The sequence below is a fragment of the Drosophila simulans genome, chromosome 2R (assembly GCF_016746395.2).
Source record: "Drosophila simulans strain w501 chromosome 2R, Prin_Dsim_3.1, whole genome shotgun sequence".
Taxonomy (NCBI): Eukaryota; Metazoa; Arthropoda; class Insecta; order Diptera; family Drosophilidae; genus Drosophila; species Drosophila simulans.
Genome location: NC_052521.2, coordinates 8460413 through 8474603, shown reverse-complemented (window position 1 = coordinate 8474603; position 14191 = coordinate 8460413). Strand labels below are relative to the sequence as shown.

The following is a 14191-nucleotide window of genomic DNA, read 5'->3' as shown; positions in this document are numbered from 1 at the left end:
TTTAGCGACCCTCCATAAAAGGGGAGCCTTTTTTGATTTATGATCGACTATTTCGTGTCTGTCTTTATTGCTGAAATAAAGTCAGAACAAAAAGCATTGAAATGGTAGACTTCAATAACGAAACGCGCTGTTCGCTTGCAGTATCTCTGCGATCTTTAAATGGGCTTTAAGCTGGGACTACATTTCTTAGCCAACTTCTTGCGAACTTGGCATAAATCGAAGGAATCTCATTATTTAATAACAAGTGCTCATTATTTATTTGTATCAATGACAATCAAAAATGTTACATAGGCACTTGTTATGCTAGAGGCATTTAATAATTAATAGGCAAAACAGGTACGAAGCAAGCTTATGTATACATACTTACACATGTTAGTAAATTAGATTTGTTAAAAGTTAACAGGGAACTGTCCCTATATCTGTCCTTCCGTATGAAAGTAAATACATACACTAATACCCACACACATCTATCGGTGATAAGCATATTAAATTTAATTTTGAAATCGGATTATATTAATCTTGCATTAATTCTTGCGAAACACATTTCGGCCACGACTACTCTAAAGCTTACAAATCGCCCATGGCTATAAAATCTGCATGGAACCCACGCTTAAAAATATTGCTAAAGCTTAAATGGGATTATACATTAATTGAATCAGACCACCGAAAGTTAAAAGCAATTACTTCACGGATGCTTGTTAAGCTTATAAGCAATTTCCCTCTGATAGTCGAGATAACTCAAAAAGCTTAAAAAAATCCTTTAAGCTAATTTCAACGCATTCCGTGTATAATGAAAACTGGCTTATTTGTTTCAATCTGTCATGAATTATTTACAATATTTTCAGCTCTGCCGTGATTTAAGCAGCGGATTAAGTAGTATGCAAATTGTTGGTCTATGAGAGTAGACAACAACAAATTTTGCAGACAAGTCATCCAGCTCGGCCCGAGAATACATTCATATGGAATTTAATAAAAAATTCACTTACAGTTTCTTGACCCAGGCAACAGTTGCCGCTTGTTGGATTTCCAAATGAATCGAGAGTGCCTTCGACTTAGGCTAATATCGTTGGCTCCACATTTTCAGACGGGTTTAGGTCGGTTCAGGTCGGTTCAGCATTGGTTTATGTGCCTCGGTACATGTCCCCAGTGTAATTGCAATGATTGTTATTTGATTTCGCCTTTATTAGCCGGTCCTTTACGGTCGTTGCGCCGTCGAACAAAGGACTCATTGTCGAGCTGGCATCAGTTTCGTTTATGGTTATGAGTTACTGGGCTCCGTGAGCCATCAATTTTGATGGCTAAGCCTACGCAGGCAACTTTCGGCCGAGATGCGCCTCAAATGCCGGAAAACTGTCACCCATCATCGGGGTTAACGTTGCGTGTCCACAGCCAAAGCATCTTTTCTCATCACTCGCAGTGGGACTCGTTATGCCCATCAATACACGCACGTGGCTGCCAATCTGCTTACCTTAAGAGTTTTCCGCCAACTTTTCCATTAACCAAGACGAGCTAAAAGTTTGCATCAATTTTGCTTATTCGATACTCGTATACCTTACCTTATCACCTGCTAATATGCAAAAAAACATTTGCCCGCAAATTGAATACCATGCATACATGCGTGAGTATAGGGTTGATTAAACCCTTAAATGCGTGCAATGTACTATAGGCTGAATGGTACTATTTTGTGGCCAAAAAGCCATGATTACGCCATTATGTTAGTATAAGATTAGACTTTAGTGTTGCGTAACAGAAATTTAAAAAAAATCACGCACGGTTAAGACATCAGCTGTTTAAAACATCGAGTCGAGTGGAAGAACTCAGAGAAGAAAGGCTTTTAATCTGGTTAACAACAGTGGTTAATATTTTTGAAGTCGGTCCCGTACTGGTCCCGTACTTGGTATTATATAAGATATAAGATATATATATAACTAAATATCTACCTCCGTTTTGATGTTATTAATTTTAGCCACAAAAAGGTACCATTCCGCCTATAGTGCGATGTTGCGAAAGGATTTTTATTCATACCCATTTTTGTAGCACACATTTTTGGGCCCTTTTTTTGCGCATCATTGGCTTTCAGACATTTGGGTGCCACAACTTTTATTGCATAAATGCGTGATTAATATATTATGAGGAATTCGCATTAAGCTCGTGTGCAAAATTAAATAATACAATTATCTGACATGTTTGTTTTACATTTAATCTGCAAATAACAATATAAGTACTTAAAAGGATTTAACGTTAATGAATAACCAGCACATATTCCATAAGCAAACAGCACAAAGTAATCCCAACAAATAATTTGGCTTTATTGTTTAAACTTGCCACCCGGCTAACGATATACATACATAGATAAAGTGTCTGTTTGCAAAGTCCCAGCAAACCTGTTGGTAAAGCAAACGGAGTCATTGACTGATGGTAAATGTCTGACGGTAATTGATATCCCACCATATGGATGGAATTTAAGTGAAAGCACGTGCAGCCCCCACTCAGATATCAGATGGGTACACTCTAATGTATTTTATATACATATTATTGATGATGCTTCGGGAAACTTTGCTCCACACTTGAGGCTTCATTTATTAAAATTAATAAGCCACGCATATCTAGACTATAGTGTACTAAAGTGGGTAATTTATATGTTTTTATTTGGTAAATACCTATTTAGTGGGTATCTGTTGGTCGAGCGTTGGAATGGAATTCAATTAATTTTATTAACTTGTCGTCTGAAATTGATATTTATCAGATTTCTAAAAATGTTATTTGTTTATTTGTCTCCTTATTTTAGCAGCTCTTCCCGTGGCGCCATTTATTTGCATAATTAAAGCAGTTCGGTTAGATGGTGGGCGAGATTAGGAGTGGCTTGGATGATGGCAGGTAAGTCACGGTCTATATATACGTTCTATACTGGGTATTTGCGGCCCAAAGGGGGGCTCAATTTGCAATGCAAATCGATGCGAATCGGTGTAGTTTAAAAGCGGTTAACAAATTTATACGACTGGCTCATGCTAGAAATCTTTGGCCGTCTTTCTCAATTGATTGGGTTCGGCTTCGTTGAGTTTGCCACCCAGTTTTCTGCATTCCACTGGGAATTCCTGATCGAGATAAACTTTGTTTTGGCAGCTCAACAGCTGTCCAAGATGCTGGCTCTGAGGCAGTCGTAAAAGAGCTCGTAAAATGCCATTGTGTCGGGGTTATAAAAAACCTAGACGACCGCGCAAACAAATTAATTGCTAGGGTCTGCCAATAAAACCGGCGAAGCGGAACTAGAAACTATCTACCAATTAAGGAATAATTAGTGCTGCGGTAGTATTGGCATGGATATTTACTTTGGCGACGTTTCCAACTTTCAATATGTATCTCAAAGTGAAACGGGGGACACAGAACAAACCACATGTATTTGTAATTAAAAAAGTTCTTTCTTGCCCAAAAGCCAGTAGTCCACTGTACTTTGTTTGTCTAGTCCGGAGCTTATTCATATATTATACTATATGTGGTGCACCAGCTGCATGTCAAGACTATTTAATTAGTTGTTTTTCATTTTTAACAAGTGCTGGAATCTGCATATACAAAGTTGTAGTCCGATGTCTTGACGTTTAATCTTGATTAAAAATGCATCCCTTCTGGGATTTTAAGCTTCAGAACTACTATTTTAATGCTATAAAAACAGAGACATCCTAAAATTTTAAATGAAAACAAACTTTTGCTTTGGTTAAAGTTCAACATTCAATTGAAATTTTGTCTTGGGTTTCATGACCTTCAAGGCCATAAAAAATAGAGAACATCTTAATTTTATGTGGATAAATATGGCATGTGTATTCCTATAAAATATTGCATTTTATTCATGGCTCTTGTAAAGAGTAAAGTAAAGTAATAACTCTGGTATTATTGCCGCATTATTTTTATACAGACACCATTAAAATTTTAATTAATCAAGTGGAAACGCTTTAGTCAAGTGGCTCGAATATCAGATACCTGATGTTCAGCTAGGCAATTTAATCAATTCATTTGCCTAAATATTCATTAGATTTACTTCACAAGTAATTAGCATATAACTGATATTTGATCTAAATTTGAAACCCTCAAATATAATAAAATTATAAAAATTTGTAGTTTGTTTTTTCTTTAACTGTATTTAAATCAAACTGAAAATATTACATTGACTATGACTTTTTTGGCTAAGTGGTTAGAAATCGATTTTTGCATTGGTTGCTTTGGTATTCAATCCTGTCAATCCAATCTTGATGCAAACAAGTAGCTGTCAATTCTGCGTGTAACAAATAAAAAGAAACTTAATCTAGATTATATGGCAAATTGGCCAACCCTTGCTTAATGTAATTAAAAATAAAAGCCCATAGGGTAGCAAATAATATAGTTGGAAAAGCTCAGAAATATATAAACTGCTGACCATATAATTGCCAACTTGGCTCGTAAAAGCTGTTTAAACGAGAATTTGGCTTCTGCTGCGTACAGCATTTTACTCATAATTCATTCTAAAAATTCAGAAAATGATAACAATGCCTTTTCCATTTTGTGGTACAGCAAGAAAAGCCGATGTGGCGTGCACGCAAATTAAAAACTTAAAAAAAAAAATAATCATTTGTAGATTAAAAGTAGGTTCTAAAAGCATGTTAACGGTAGAAAGACTCATGTACGTTCGTCTGTCCGTATAAAAGTCGAGATCTTAAAAGCAAGAATGCGTATTTTAGAGATACAGATTCCACCAGTTTCAGTGCAAGTTTGCCAACAAACCGACAAAAACTGTCACAACCATATTTTTTCTATTTTATTATTTGTTATGCGAATAGCGCTAACCGCAAAAAGGTGTCACGACCACACTGTGTGTTGCTTTATTTTATTTTATTTTAATAATTGCCAATTTCTATCGAATTACCAAAAGAGTTTGTTAATTCGGGTATTTAGTATTTGATAATAAACTCTTTTATTAAGAAACATTAGTGTTGCTAGCTTGTATGTCAATTAGAAGCTATTAAAATTGTTTAAATTGTTTAAAACTGCCTTGCTTTCTCCCAAAATATTATATGAATTGCATTTGATTGAAACCTTTTCTAACAATTGAGCAGAAAAATATTTTTATAGCACATAGGGCTTTAACTTTTTTCGACTTTTGTCGTTAGCATACCGTTTAGTTGGAGGTTTTGGTTGGATTAAAGGCTGTCTGCTCTGAATTCACAACAGCTTGCAGTTCGAATTTTATCGCTAATTGGAGATGCAGTCATTATTTTTGACGGCTTACTCGTGTTGCACCAAATATTGTGATGAAAGCGGTGTAGAGCATCAGTGAATCCTTATGAAACAGGTGGACTTTTATAACACACTTTTGTCGCTGACTTAAAAACAAAGCATTAAACAAATAGCAGGAAACGCCTTCAACATTTTAAACACTTTAAGGTGATTTTAATTAATGCAGTTTAAAATGCTCACTAGTCTCACAAACTAAAATCGCTTTTACCCCCTTTAACGTTCTTAAATCCACAACTAATCCCTTCCTGGGATAATTAATTACTGCACCTATTTGTAAGCGCTTTAATTTATTGCTAGGGAGATTTACGATTGCACAACAAACCGTAGTTGACTTTTAACTTTGGCTAACGAGCCTACGGCCATTATAACTCAACAAAAATTATATCTTAAACTTTTATTTGGGTATATTCAAGGGTTTCACCTAAATGTACCATTTTGTGTTTTGAGTATTATTTAATAATATTTATTTATACAAAGCAATTACTGTTATGTTGGAAATGCCGCCTACGTTGTGCGCTTCACTTTGAGAAACTTTAGCGGCAGAAACCTTAAATTTGATTCGACGTCCTTCAAGTTTAGGTTCAGATATTCATGGTTAAAGTCCTGACATATTAGTCACTCCCTTACGTCAAACGTGTGGGCCATAAAAAAAAGTGCGGTAGCGTATGGGATAAGCACGGTCCATATCCAACGATATGAGCACGCTTTTACGACCCGGACCGGCAATTTATTTCACTTGGCTAGGTTTGGAGTGCTCGGCGTTGGGACGATTTTCATTTGGCCGGTGCAGCTATCTAAAATGCATTTATGGCGAGGCTACGCAAATATGTAATATCAGCAGGGCTTTAACCTTGCCATTGACATTGGCATTGACTTTAAGCCAGCGGATCGATGGTGGGGCCTATCGCCAGATAACAATATTGCATCTCGTTTAAGTGCTCCACCAAGAACGGAAGCATTTTTTCCACGAATCGAGAGCTGAGCAAACACTTGGGCATCTTGGGCATCTTTGGCATCTGGGGCATCTTGTGCATCGGAATGAGATTCAGCTGGGAGCGATAACTTTGTCCTATGACTTGGTAATCCACTTGTTATCAAATTGTCCTTGTAGCCAATTGCGGGGAAAAGGCGAATGACCAGAAAAAACTTCTGCAACACGATAAGTCGCCGGGCTAAAGAGACTTTACTTTAGTTGAGTTACACAACTTTAGTTAAGCTCTGCAGCTGCCACCAAAAATGCGGCAAAACTTTTGTGCACTTCGAAACGGAAATCCCCTTCTGGCCAAAACTAAAACAAGCCAGAGAGACAGCTGTAGCCGAATTGCTCGACTATCAGATACCCGCTATTTCGCTGATGGGAGTGCGACTGAGAAATGTCAACCATTTCTTGTTATATCAATAGAATTTGGCAAAGGAAATAATGCATGGAAAACGACTCGAAACAACAGAAAATTAATCAATCTAAATGCATGCTAAATTTAAAATGTATAAAAGGACTTTAGAGGGTCGAAATCGCATCCTATTCCCTTTATATACTTTTTAACGGGCAACGGGTGTATAATCGTTTTTAATACTCTAATGTTTATGCAGTTATTAACTAAAAAAATCAAGATTTTTCTAATTTTATTTGAATTGTAATACCTATTTAAGTAAGGTTTCTTGTGGCTGTAAATTAAAATCCGCAATAGTAAGGATATAAATTTATAATTGCTGATACTTAAGGCAGACAAACTAAGCTGTCTGATAAATAAAGTGAATGAAAAGGCTACAGAATTAAAAACTTAGTTATCTTTAGCCAAGTTCTCTTTTAGTCTGAGGCTAAGTTATGTTTATTGTAATTGAAATGTTTATGGGATAAAAGAAAGACTTTAAAGTGTAACCAACATTAATTCGACCTCATCTCTGTTGGATTTTTCATTTCAATAAAAAAACCTCACTGCAGAAATGTTGATATACCAAAGTTTATGTTCACACATGAACACGAATATATTTAAAGACTTACAATTTTGGGCTCCGTTCATATCTTATGTAAATGAATCGAGAGCGATAAATTATATTTAGGATTTTGTTATCTAAGGCGACATGGGTGCATTGCTCAAAAACATGTGCACACTACATGAGTCAGTCACTTGAGATCGTTCCCCGCCTCCTAAAATAGTCCCTTAGCGGGAGACCACAGATAAGGTCCTCGCCGCTCAAGATAGGCAGATGTGCCCGAGCGTGGGACCTCGATAAGGCGGGGACTATTTACTTAGGCCTCTGCGTAGGCCATTTACTTTAAGATGCGATTCTCATGTCACCTAGTTAAACCGAAGATATTTCCAAATAAAATCAGTTTCTTACAAAAACTCAACGAGTAAAGTCTTCTTATTTGGGATTTTACATTTGGTCAATCGAGCCTTTAATCGACTCTGCAGTTTCCCCCTACCAAAGGTAAGGAACTCAGAGAAAGGCCAGCTCCTTTAAGCATCTTACAGCTAAAGGTAGCAAAAATAAGTGACTCTTGTTTCCCCCTACCAAAGGTAAGGAACAGAGTATAAATATAAAAAGCAAAAAGATACAAAAGAATCTTTTATGTTTTAAAAACAAGCACCTTATAGTCTATAGCTAAAGGTTGCTTTGTGTACCATTATAAATTGTGGTAAGGCGTGCTTGAGGCCATACATCAGCAATTGTGAAATTAAAAAGTGCATAACAAAAGTGCCTTATAAATGCTCTAATAGCATTAAATCAGCTCATAAATAGAGTGCAGTGTATATGCCATAAGAGCATAAATTAAATAAAAAGTGCCTGAAAACAGTGCCTTATAAATGCTCTAATAGCATTAAATCAGCTCATAAATAGAGTGCAGTGTATATGCCAAAAGAGCATAAATGCCGAAATAAATGGCTAAAAAACAAAAAATCTGACTGGACTACAAAAATAATAAAACGTGCCAAATAAAAAAAAAAAAAAAATCATCTTTAAACATCAAAGGAGCCTCTACCAGCAGCAGAAGCAGCAACAACAGCAGCAGCAGAAGCAGCAACAGCAGTAGCAACAGCAGCAACAACAGCAGCAACAACAGCAGCAACAACAACGACATCAGCTAAGTCAAAACAAGAATTTTCTGTTTATCCAAACACACATATATATATAAATACATATAAAATACATATACACGTACTATATATATTAAGAAATTACAAAAAATTTTCAAAATGATGTCAGAAAAGACTATTCAATTCCTTAAGAAGCAGTCCGAAATTATTTTGGAAATTAGAAAGTTGGAAGTAAAACCAACATTAACAGATGTAGAAATTCTAAAATTAAATGAGCTTCAAAAATGTTTCATTGCTAATCATAGCAATTTGTTAAAGATCGGCGTTGTCGATCATGAATATTTTAACGCGAAGCAGTATGATTTAATAATGATGGTGTTAGAAAAAATTAAAAATAAAAATGAAAAAATTAAGGGCGAGTCGGTAGAAAACACTTTCCCTAAATCAAACACTGTCCCTAAATCAAACCCTCCCCCTACATTAAACCTTGAAATGTGTGGTCACCCTGAAAAAGAGGGTATAGCACAAAACAACGCTTTAAAAGTAGAGCAGGCATTTCGAAATAATGTTGGCCAATTTCGAGTATATCTAGAAGATACGTCTAAACTAATAGACAGTAGTCCAGATTTCCTTAAAATAAGGAAAAATAAAATTGAATTTTTATGGCATAAAATAGATAACCTGATTGAACAGGTGAATAGTCATTTTGAGAGTTCGCTATTCGAAGAAGAAATTAGCGAACTTGAATTTGACAAACAAAATATTCTTACAGCCATTAATAGTCGACTCAGTGGCACAATAAATAAAGCTGAAATGTCGACGGTTGTTAAGGCGGAGGAGTTACCAACCCTGCCTAAAATACAGATTCCCACTTTCTTTGGTGATTCCAAAGAATGGGATCTTTTTAATGAACTCTTTACAGAGCTCATACATGTGAGAGAGGATCTCAGTCCTTCTCTCAAATTTAATTATCTAAAGTCAGCATTAAAAGGAGAAGCCAGAAATGTGGTTACTCATTTACTGCTCGGCTCTGGAGAAAATTATGAAGCCACTTGGGAGTTTTTGACCAAGCGATATGAGAATAAAAGAAACATATTCTCAGATCATATGAATAGGCTTATGGATATGCCAAATTTAAATTTAGAATCCAATAAGCAAATAAAGACATTTATTGACACGATTAACGAGTCAATTTATATTATAAAATTAAAGGCACAATTACCAGAAGATGTGGATGCAATTTTCGCTCACATAATTCTTCGGAAATTCAATAAAGAATCACTCAATTTATATGAAAGCCATGTTAAAAAGACAAAAGAAATACAGGCACTTTCTGATGTCATGGACTTTTTAGAGCAAAGGCTCAATTCTATATCATCATTCTCACAGGAAGTAAAACCTGTAAAGAAAATGATTAATAATAACAAGAATAAAAATTATAGTGACAATTGTGCATATTGCAAACTACCAGGGCATTATTTAATTCAATGCCATAAATTTAAAATAATGAATCCAGCAGAACGGTCTGACTGGGTAAGAAAAAATGGGATTTGCCTAAGATGTCTGAGGCATCCGTTTGGTAAAAAATGTATAAGCGAGCAGCTTTGTTCGACTTGTCGTAAACCTCACCACACGTTACTTCACTTTGCAGGTCATAATCCAGAAAAAGTGAATACGTGTAGAACAACAGGTCAAGCCTTGTTGGCCACGGCCTTGATTCAAGTAAAGTCGAGGTATGGAGGCTTTGAACAATTAAGAGCATTGATTGATAGTGGCTCTCAAAGCACAATTATTTCAGAAGAGTCTGCACAGATTCTAAAATTGAAAAAATTTCGGTCTCATACTGAAATAAGTGGAGTATCTTCCACAGGAACGTGCATCTCCAAGCACAAAGCGGTTATTTCGATAAGAAATTCTCCGAAAAATTTAGAAATTGAAGCAATTATTCTCCCAAAACTTATGAAGGCACTTCCAGTCAACACGATTAATGTTGATCAGAAAAAATGGAAGAACTTTAAATTAGCCGACCCCGATTTTAATAAACCGGGTCGCATTGATCTAATCATTGGAGCAGACGTATATACTCACATTCTGCAAAATGGAGTTATAAAAATAGACGGTCTCCGTGGCCAAAAAACATTTAAAGGATACGTTGCTGTATTCGTTTGCATGGCCACCAAAGCCATACACTTAGAAATGGTAAGCGATCTAACTTCAGACGCATTTTTAGCAGCACTCAGAAGATTTATTGCTAGACGGGGAAAATGTTCCAATATCTATTCAGACAACGGAACAAATTTTGTAGGAGCTGCAAGAAAATTAGATCAAGAGTTATTTAATGCAATACAAGAAAATATAACGATTGCAGCGCAGCTTGAAAAGGACAGGATTGATTGGCATTTTATTCCCCCGGCAGGACCTCACTTCGGAGGTATTTGGGAAGCTGGAGTTAAGTCAATGAAATACCATTTAAAGCGTATAATCGGCGACACTATTTTGACTTACGAAGAAATGTCAACTCTTTTATGTCAAATAGAAGCATGCTTAAATTCAAGGCCATTATACACTATAGTTAGTGAGAAGGACCAACAAGAAGTTTTAACACCAGGTCATTTTTTAATTGGAAGACCACCTTTAGAAATAGTCGAACCAATGGAAGATGAAAAAATCGGAAATTTGGATAGGTGGAGACTTATCCAAAAAATGAAGAAAGATTTCTGGGTTAAGTGGAAAAGTGAATATTTGCATACGCTCCAGCAAAGGAATAAATGGAAAAAGGAAATTCCTTATATAGGAGAAGTTAGTGAAGTGCCGAAGATTATTTGGGATCCGCTGAAACTATCAATATTAAATCATACTGAGGAATTTGAACGATTGAATAATGAAATTAAATTTATGAAAGAGAACCATCAAAAATTGAAAGATTTACATTTCCATCATATTTCCGGACATGCTGGATTAATTATTGCTTTAATACTAATGATAGTATTAATAATATATTTCATACGGAAATGTGCTGTGCAACAAAGAATGCAAGCAATAACCTTTGCAGGTCCGTTGCCAGTACTATAAATATCAATAGTAAATAAACAATAAAATAATATAACAAATAAAAATATACAGTCCACTATATCGTTGTTTAATAGAAAATGTACTTCTACATAGAAAAAGCAAAATGTTTAAAATAAGTTAATTGAGTACAAATTGTTGAATTAAAAATAATATAAACCATAATTGTAATCCAATAAAATTAAAAGCCAGAAAAACTAGGCCCATTGAAATCTTAGTTGCAAAATAAATGAACATATATCAAATAAATACAGTCCACTGCTGTTATAAATGCAACTAATATACTAATGTACATCTCAGCTTTGCTGGCCCTTTGGCAGAATGTTCACACATGAACACGAATATATTTAAAGACTTACAATTTTGGGCTCCGTTCATATCTTATGTAAATGAATCGAGAGCGATAAATTATATTTAGGATTTTGTTATCTAAGGCGACATGGGTGCATTGCTCAAAAACATGTGCACACTACATGAGTCAGTCACTTGAGATCGTTCCCCGCCTCCTAAAATAGTCCCTTAGCGGGAGACCACAGATAAGGTCCTCGCCGCTCAAGATAGGCAGATGTGCCCGAGCGTGGGACCTCGATAAGGCGGGGACTATTTACTTAGGCCTCTGCGTAGGCCATTTACTTTAAGATGCGATTCTCATGTCACCTAGTTAAACCGAAGATATTTCCAAATAAAATCAGTTTCTTACAAAAACTCAACGAGTAAAGTCTTCTTATTTGGGATTTTACAGTTTATGAAAAAAGATCATTGCCGAGCAAAAAACTTTGTTACTCCGCACAGGGAGTAACCCACATAAATCTTGTTTAATTTGAGTGAAATTTGAGTTCGCATGTACCTTAAAAGTCAGCTAAACAAATAACACGAATTTAAATCATTAGAATATTGTTTTTGTATAACTTATATTTCGAATTGGATTTATTTGGGCATTTTAGTTGGTTAAGGTAGTCAGTTAGAGTTGGAAGTGCTTGGAACTTCAGAAGTGGGCCACAAAGGTGTTGGGGTCAATCAAAGTGGCCACCTCCCAGGGGTGAACAACCGAGGGACCCGGAATCCGATTGTATGCGTCTGAAAGAACCCAAAAAATAACACGGAAAGGGGTCAATCCGGTAACAGTTCACGGAAACTATTGGCACAACTCACCGATTATCTTCTGGATGGCCGTCCGGGCGTCCAGGATCTGTGTGGGCGGGGCGGGAGCGGCGCTGACAAGGACCAGACAGATGGTAACGAAGGCGATGGCGGCGACAAGGATTCTCGACATTCTGGGGCTTTGGTTTGGTATTCTGGAGCTTGGATGGTAATCTAATTGAAATAGCTGCGACCGCAGCTATTTATACTCGAAGCAACCGGGATGATGAAAGAAAGCCAGCATAGCGATTCGGCGATGAGCTTCTTGTTCTGAAGCAGCTGTTTTGGAAATTGGATTTCTTGTTTTGATTTCGCTGCCAGCCAATTTCTTTGGCGCTACTTAATCCGGGGAATGTCCGCACTCGAAGAGGGCAAACAAGTTTCGGAAAGAACAAACGATTTGAGTTGGGAATTTTGAACACCTTGCAGGAAAGCATAACAATGCAAAATGCTTTTCGAACATTTAATGCAAATGTATAATCTTTTTGAATGCTAATAGTTTGGCTAAAGGTTGCGCTTATGAACTTCAAAAGTTGAATTTTCAATGAAGGGGTTTATAGAAAGCACCCATCTATACATGAAATCAATTTCATAGTCTTTCAATTCGGTTACTTTATTATCCATAAACAGATTTTAAGAATGTAATCGAGTTTATTAAACATTTTCTTGCTTTACCTTCATTAACACAATATTCCACCAACAATCTTGTAAATATATAGACATAAGCATATTATTTAACCCAACAATCCATTTAATTGTAAATATATACTCATAAGCGTATTTATTTGCCCAACAAAACATTTTGTTTTTATATGAATGGGTATTGAATATTCTATACATAAAACTGTATAGAATTCTTTTTGAATATTTACGCCGTAACACAAATGTTTTGCATATGACAGTTCATTGTACGAATGTGCGACTAAAAAAAATCTCTGTTTATGTTTTGTTTTGCGATCTTTTATTTCATTTGTTATGCCTCAGATGCTTTGGGCATTTCCAACTGCCTCAAAAATATGCCGGCCACATGAAAGATACAAATAAGAGAATCTTTCGCTTATTTGTCGCCATTTGGCAGCGATTTTTTGGTGTTGATTTATACAAACAAACCGGTTCGCTTAATTTGCCGCTTGGACGCAGGCCAATCGAAAGTAAAATTTGTCGGTATTTTGTTCGTTTCATAAATTACTTCAGCTTGGGAATTCCTTCTTAGCATGGCGGCAAATTAACAGAAAAAAAAGAAATAAATTGCCGCAAATTGTATGCAAAATTCTTTAGGCCAATGTCTATGGCAATTGATTGGATTTGAAATTGGAACGCAGAGCGTAGGTGAAATTGTCCCTCAAAGTTCAGTAATCAGTTCAAGACGTGTATCGCCTAAAACAGACGTAAAATGTTAAGGAGAACACGTGTCCTGCCAACAAGATTGCCAAAGGAGCGTATTTAGATACACATGTATATTCTGATAAATCCGTGCTTGGCCGTAGGAAATTGGAGTACTCCGCCCGACAATCACCAATTGTTCACGGAAATGTGTACCTTTTGTACGGACGGCTAATGAGGCAGCCGTAAAGCCTCTTATCGCCCCATTTATTGGCCTGTCCGGACCCGCAAATAATCGTGATCTATGGCATCGAACGAGTGCGAGTTCATATTAATAATAGCGCTGAGCCCGC

At 36.2% G+C, this 14191-nt stretch overlaps 2 protein-coding genes across 4 annotated transcripts in view; one reads left to right on the top strand and one right to left on the bottom strand.

Annotated features, from left to right (window-relative positions):
* LOC6733933 (G-protein coupled receptor dmsr-1) overlaps nt 1–14191 on the top strand; it is a 38337-nt gene that overhangs the window by 9946 nt on the left and 14200 nt on the right. For 2 of the 3 annotated variants that reach the window (XM_039291466.1, XM_016182311.2), the window contains exon 2: nt 2789–2877. The gene's annotated coding sequence lies outside the window, so the exon portion shown is untranslated. The remainder of the gene's footprint in view (nt 1–2788; nt 2878–14191) is intronic. The other variant, XM_039291467.1, reaches the window with a different exon arrangement.
* Nucleotides 12259–12702, bottom strand: LOC6733936. Its single transcript, XM_002080944.4, has 2 exons — nt 12528–12702; nt 12259–12452 (listed from the first exon to the last, which is right to left on the bottom strand). The coding sequence occupies exons 1-2, from the start codon at nt 12646–12648 to the stop codon at nt 12361–12363; spliced, it is 213 nt and encodes a 70-aa protein (XP_002080980.1). The 5' UTR covers nt 12649–12702; the 3' UTR covers nt 12259–12360.

What these genes read in the sequence shown, in the direction of transcription:
- LOC6733936 (XM_002080944.4), bottom strand. Translation starts at nt 12,648, where the DNA reads ATGTCGAGAATCCTTGTCGCCGCCATCGCCTTCGTTACCATCTGTCTG. An exon ending in GGCCATCCAGAAGATAATCG is followed by an intron (nt 12,453 to 12,527) that starts GTGAGTTGTGCC and finishes GGGTTCTTTCAG; the next exon opens with ACGCATACAATCGGATTCCG.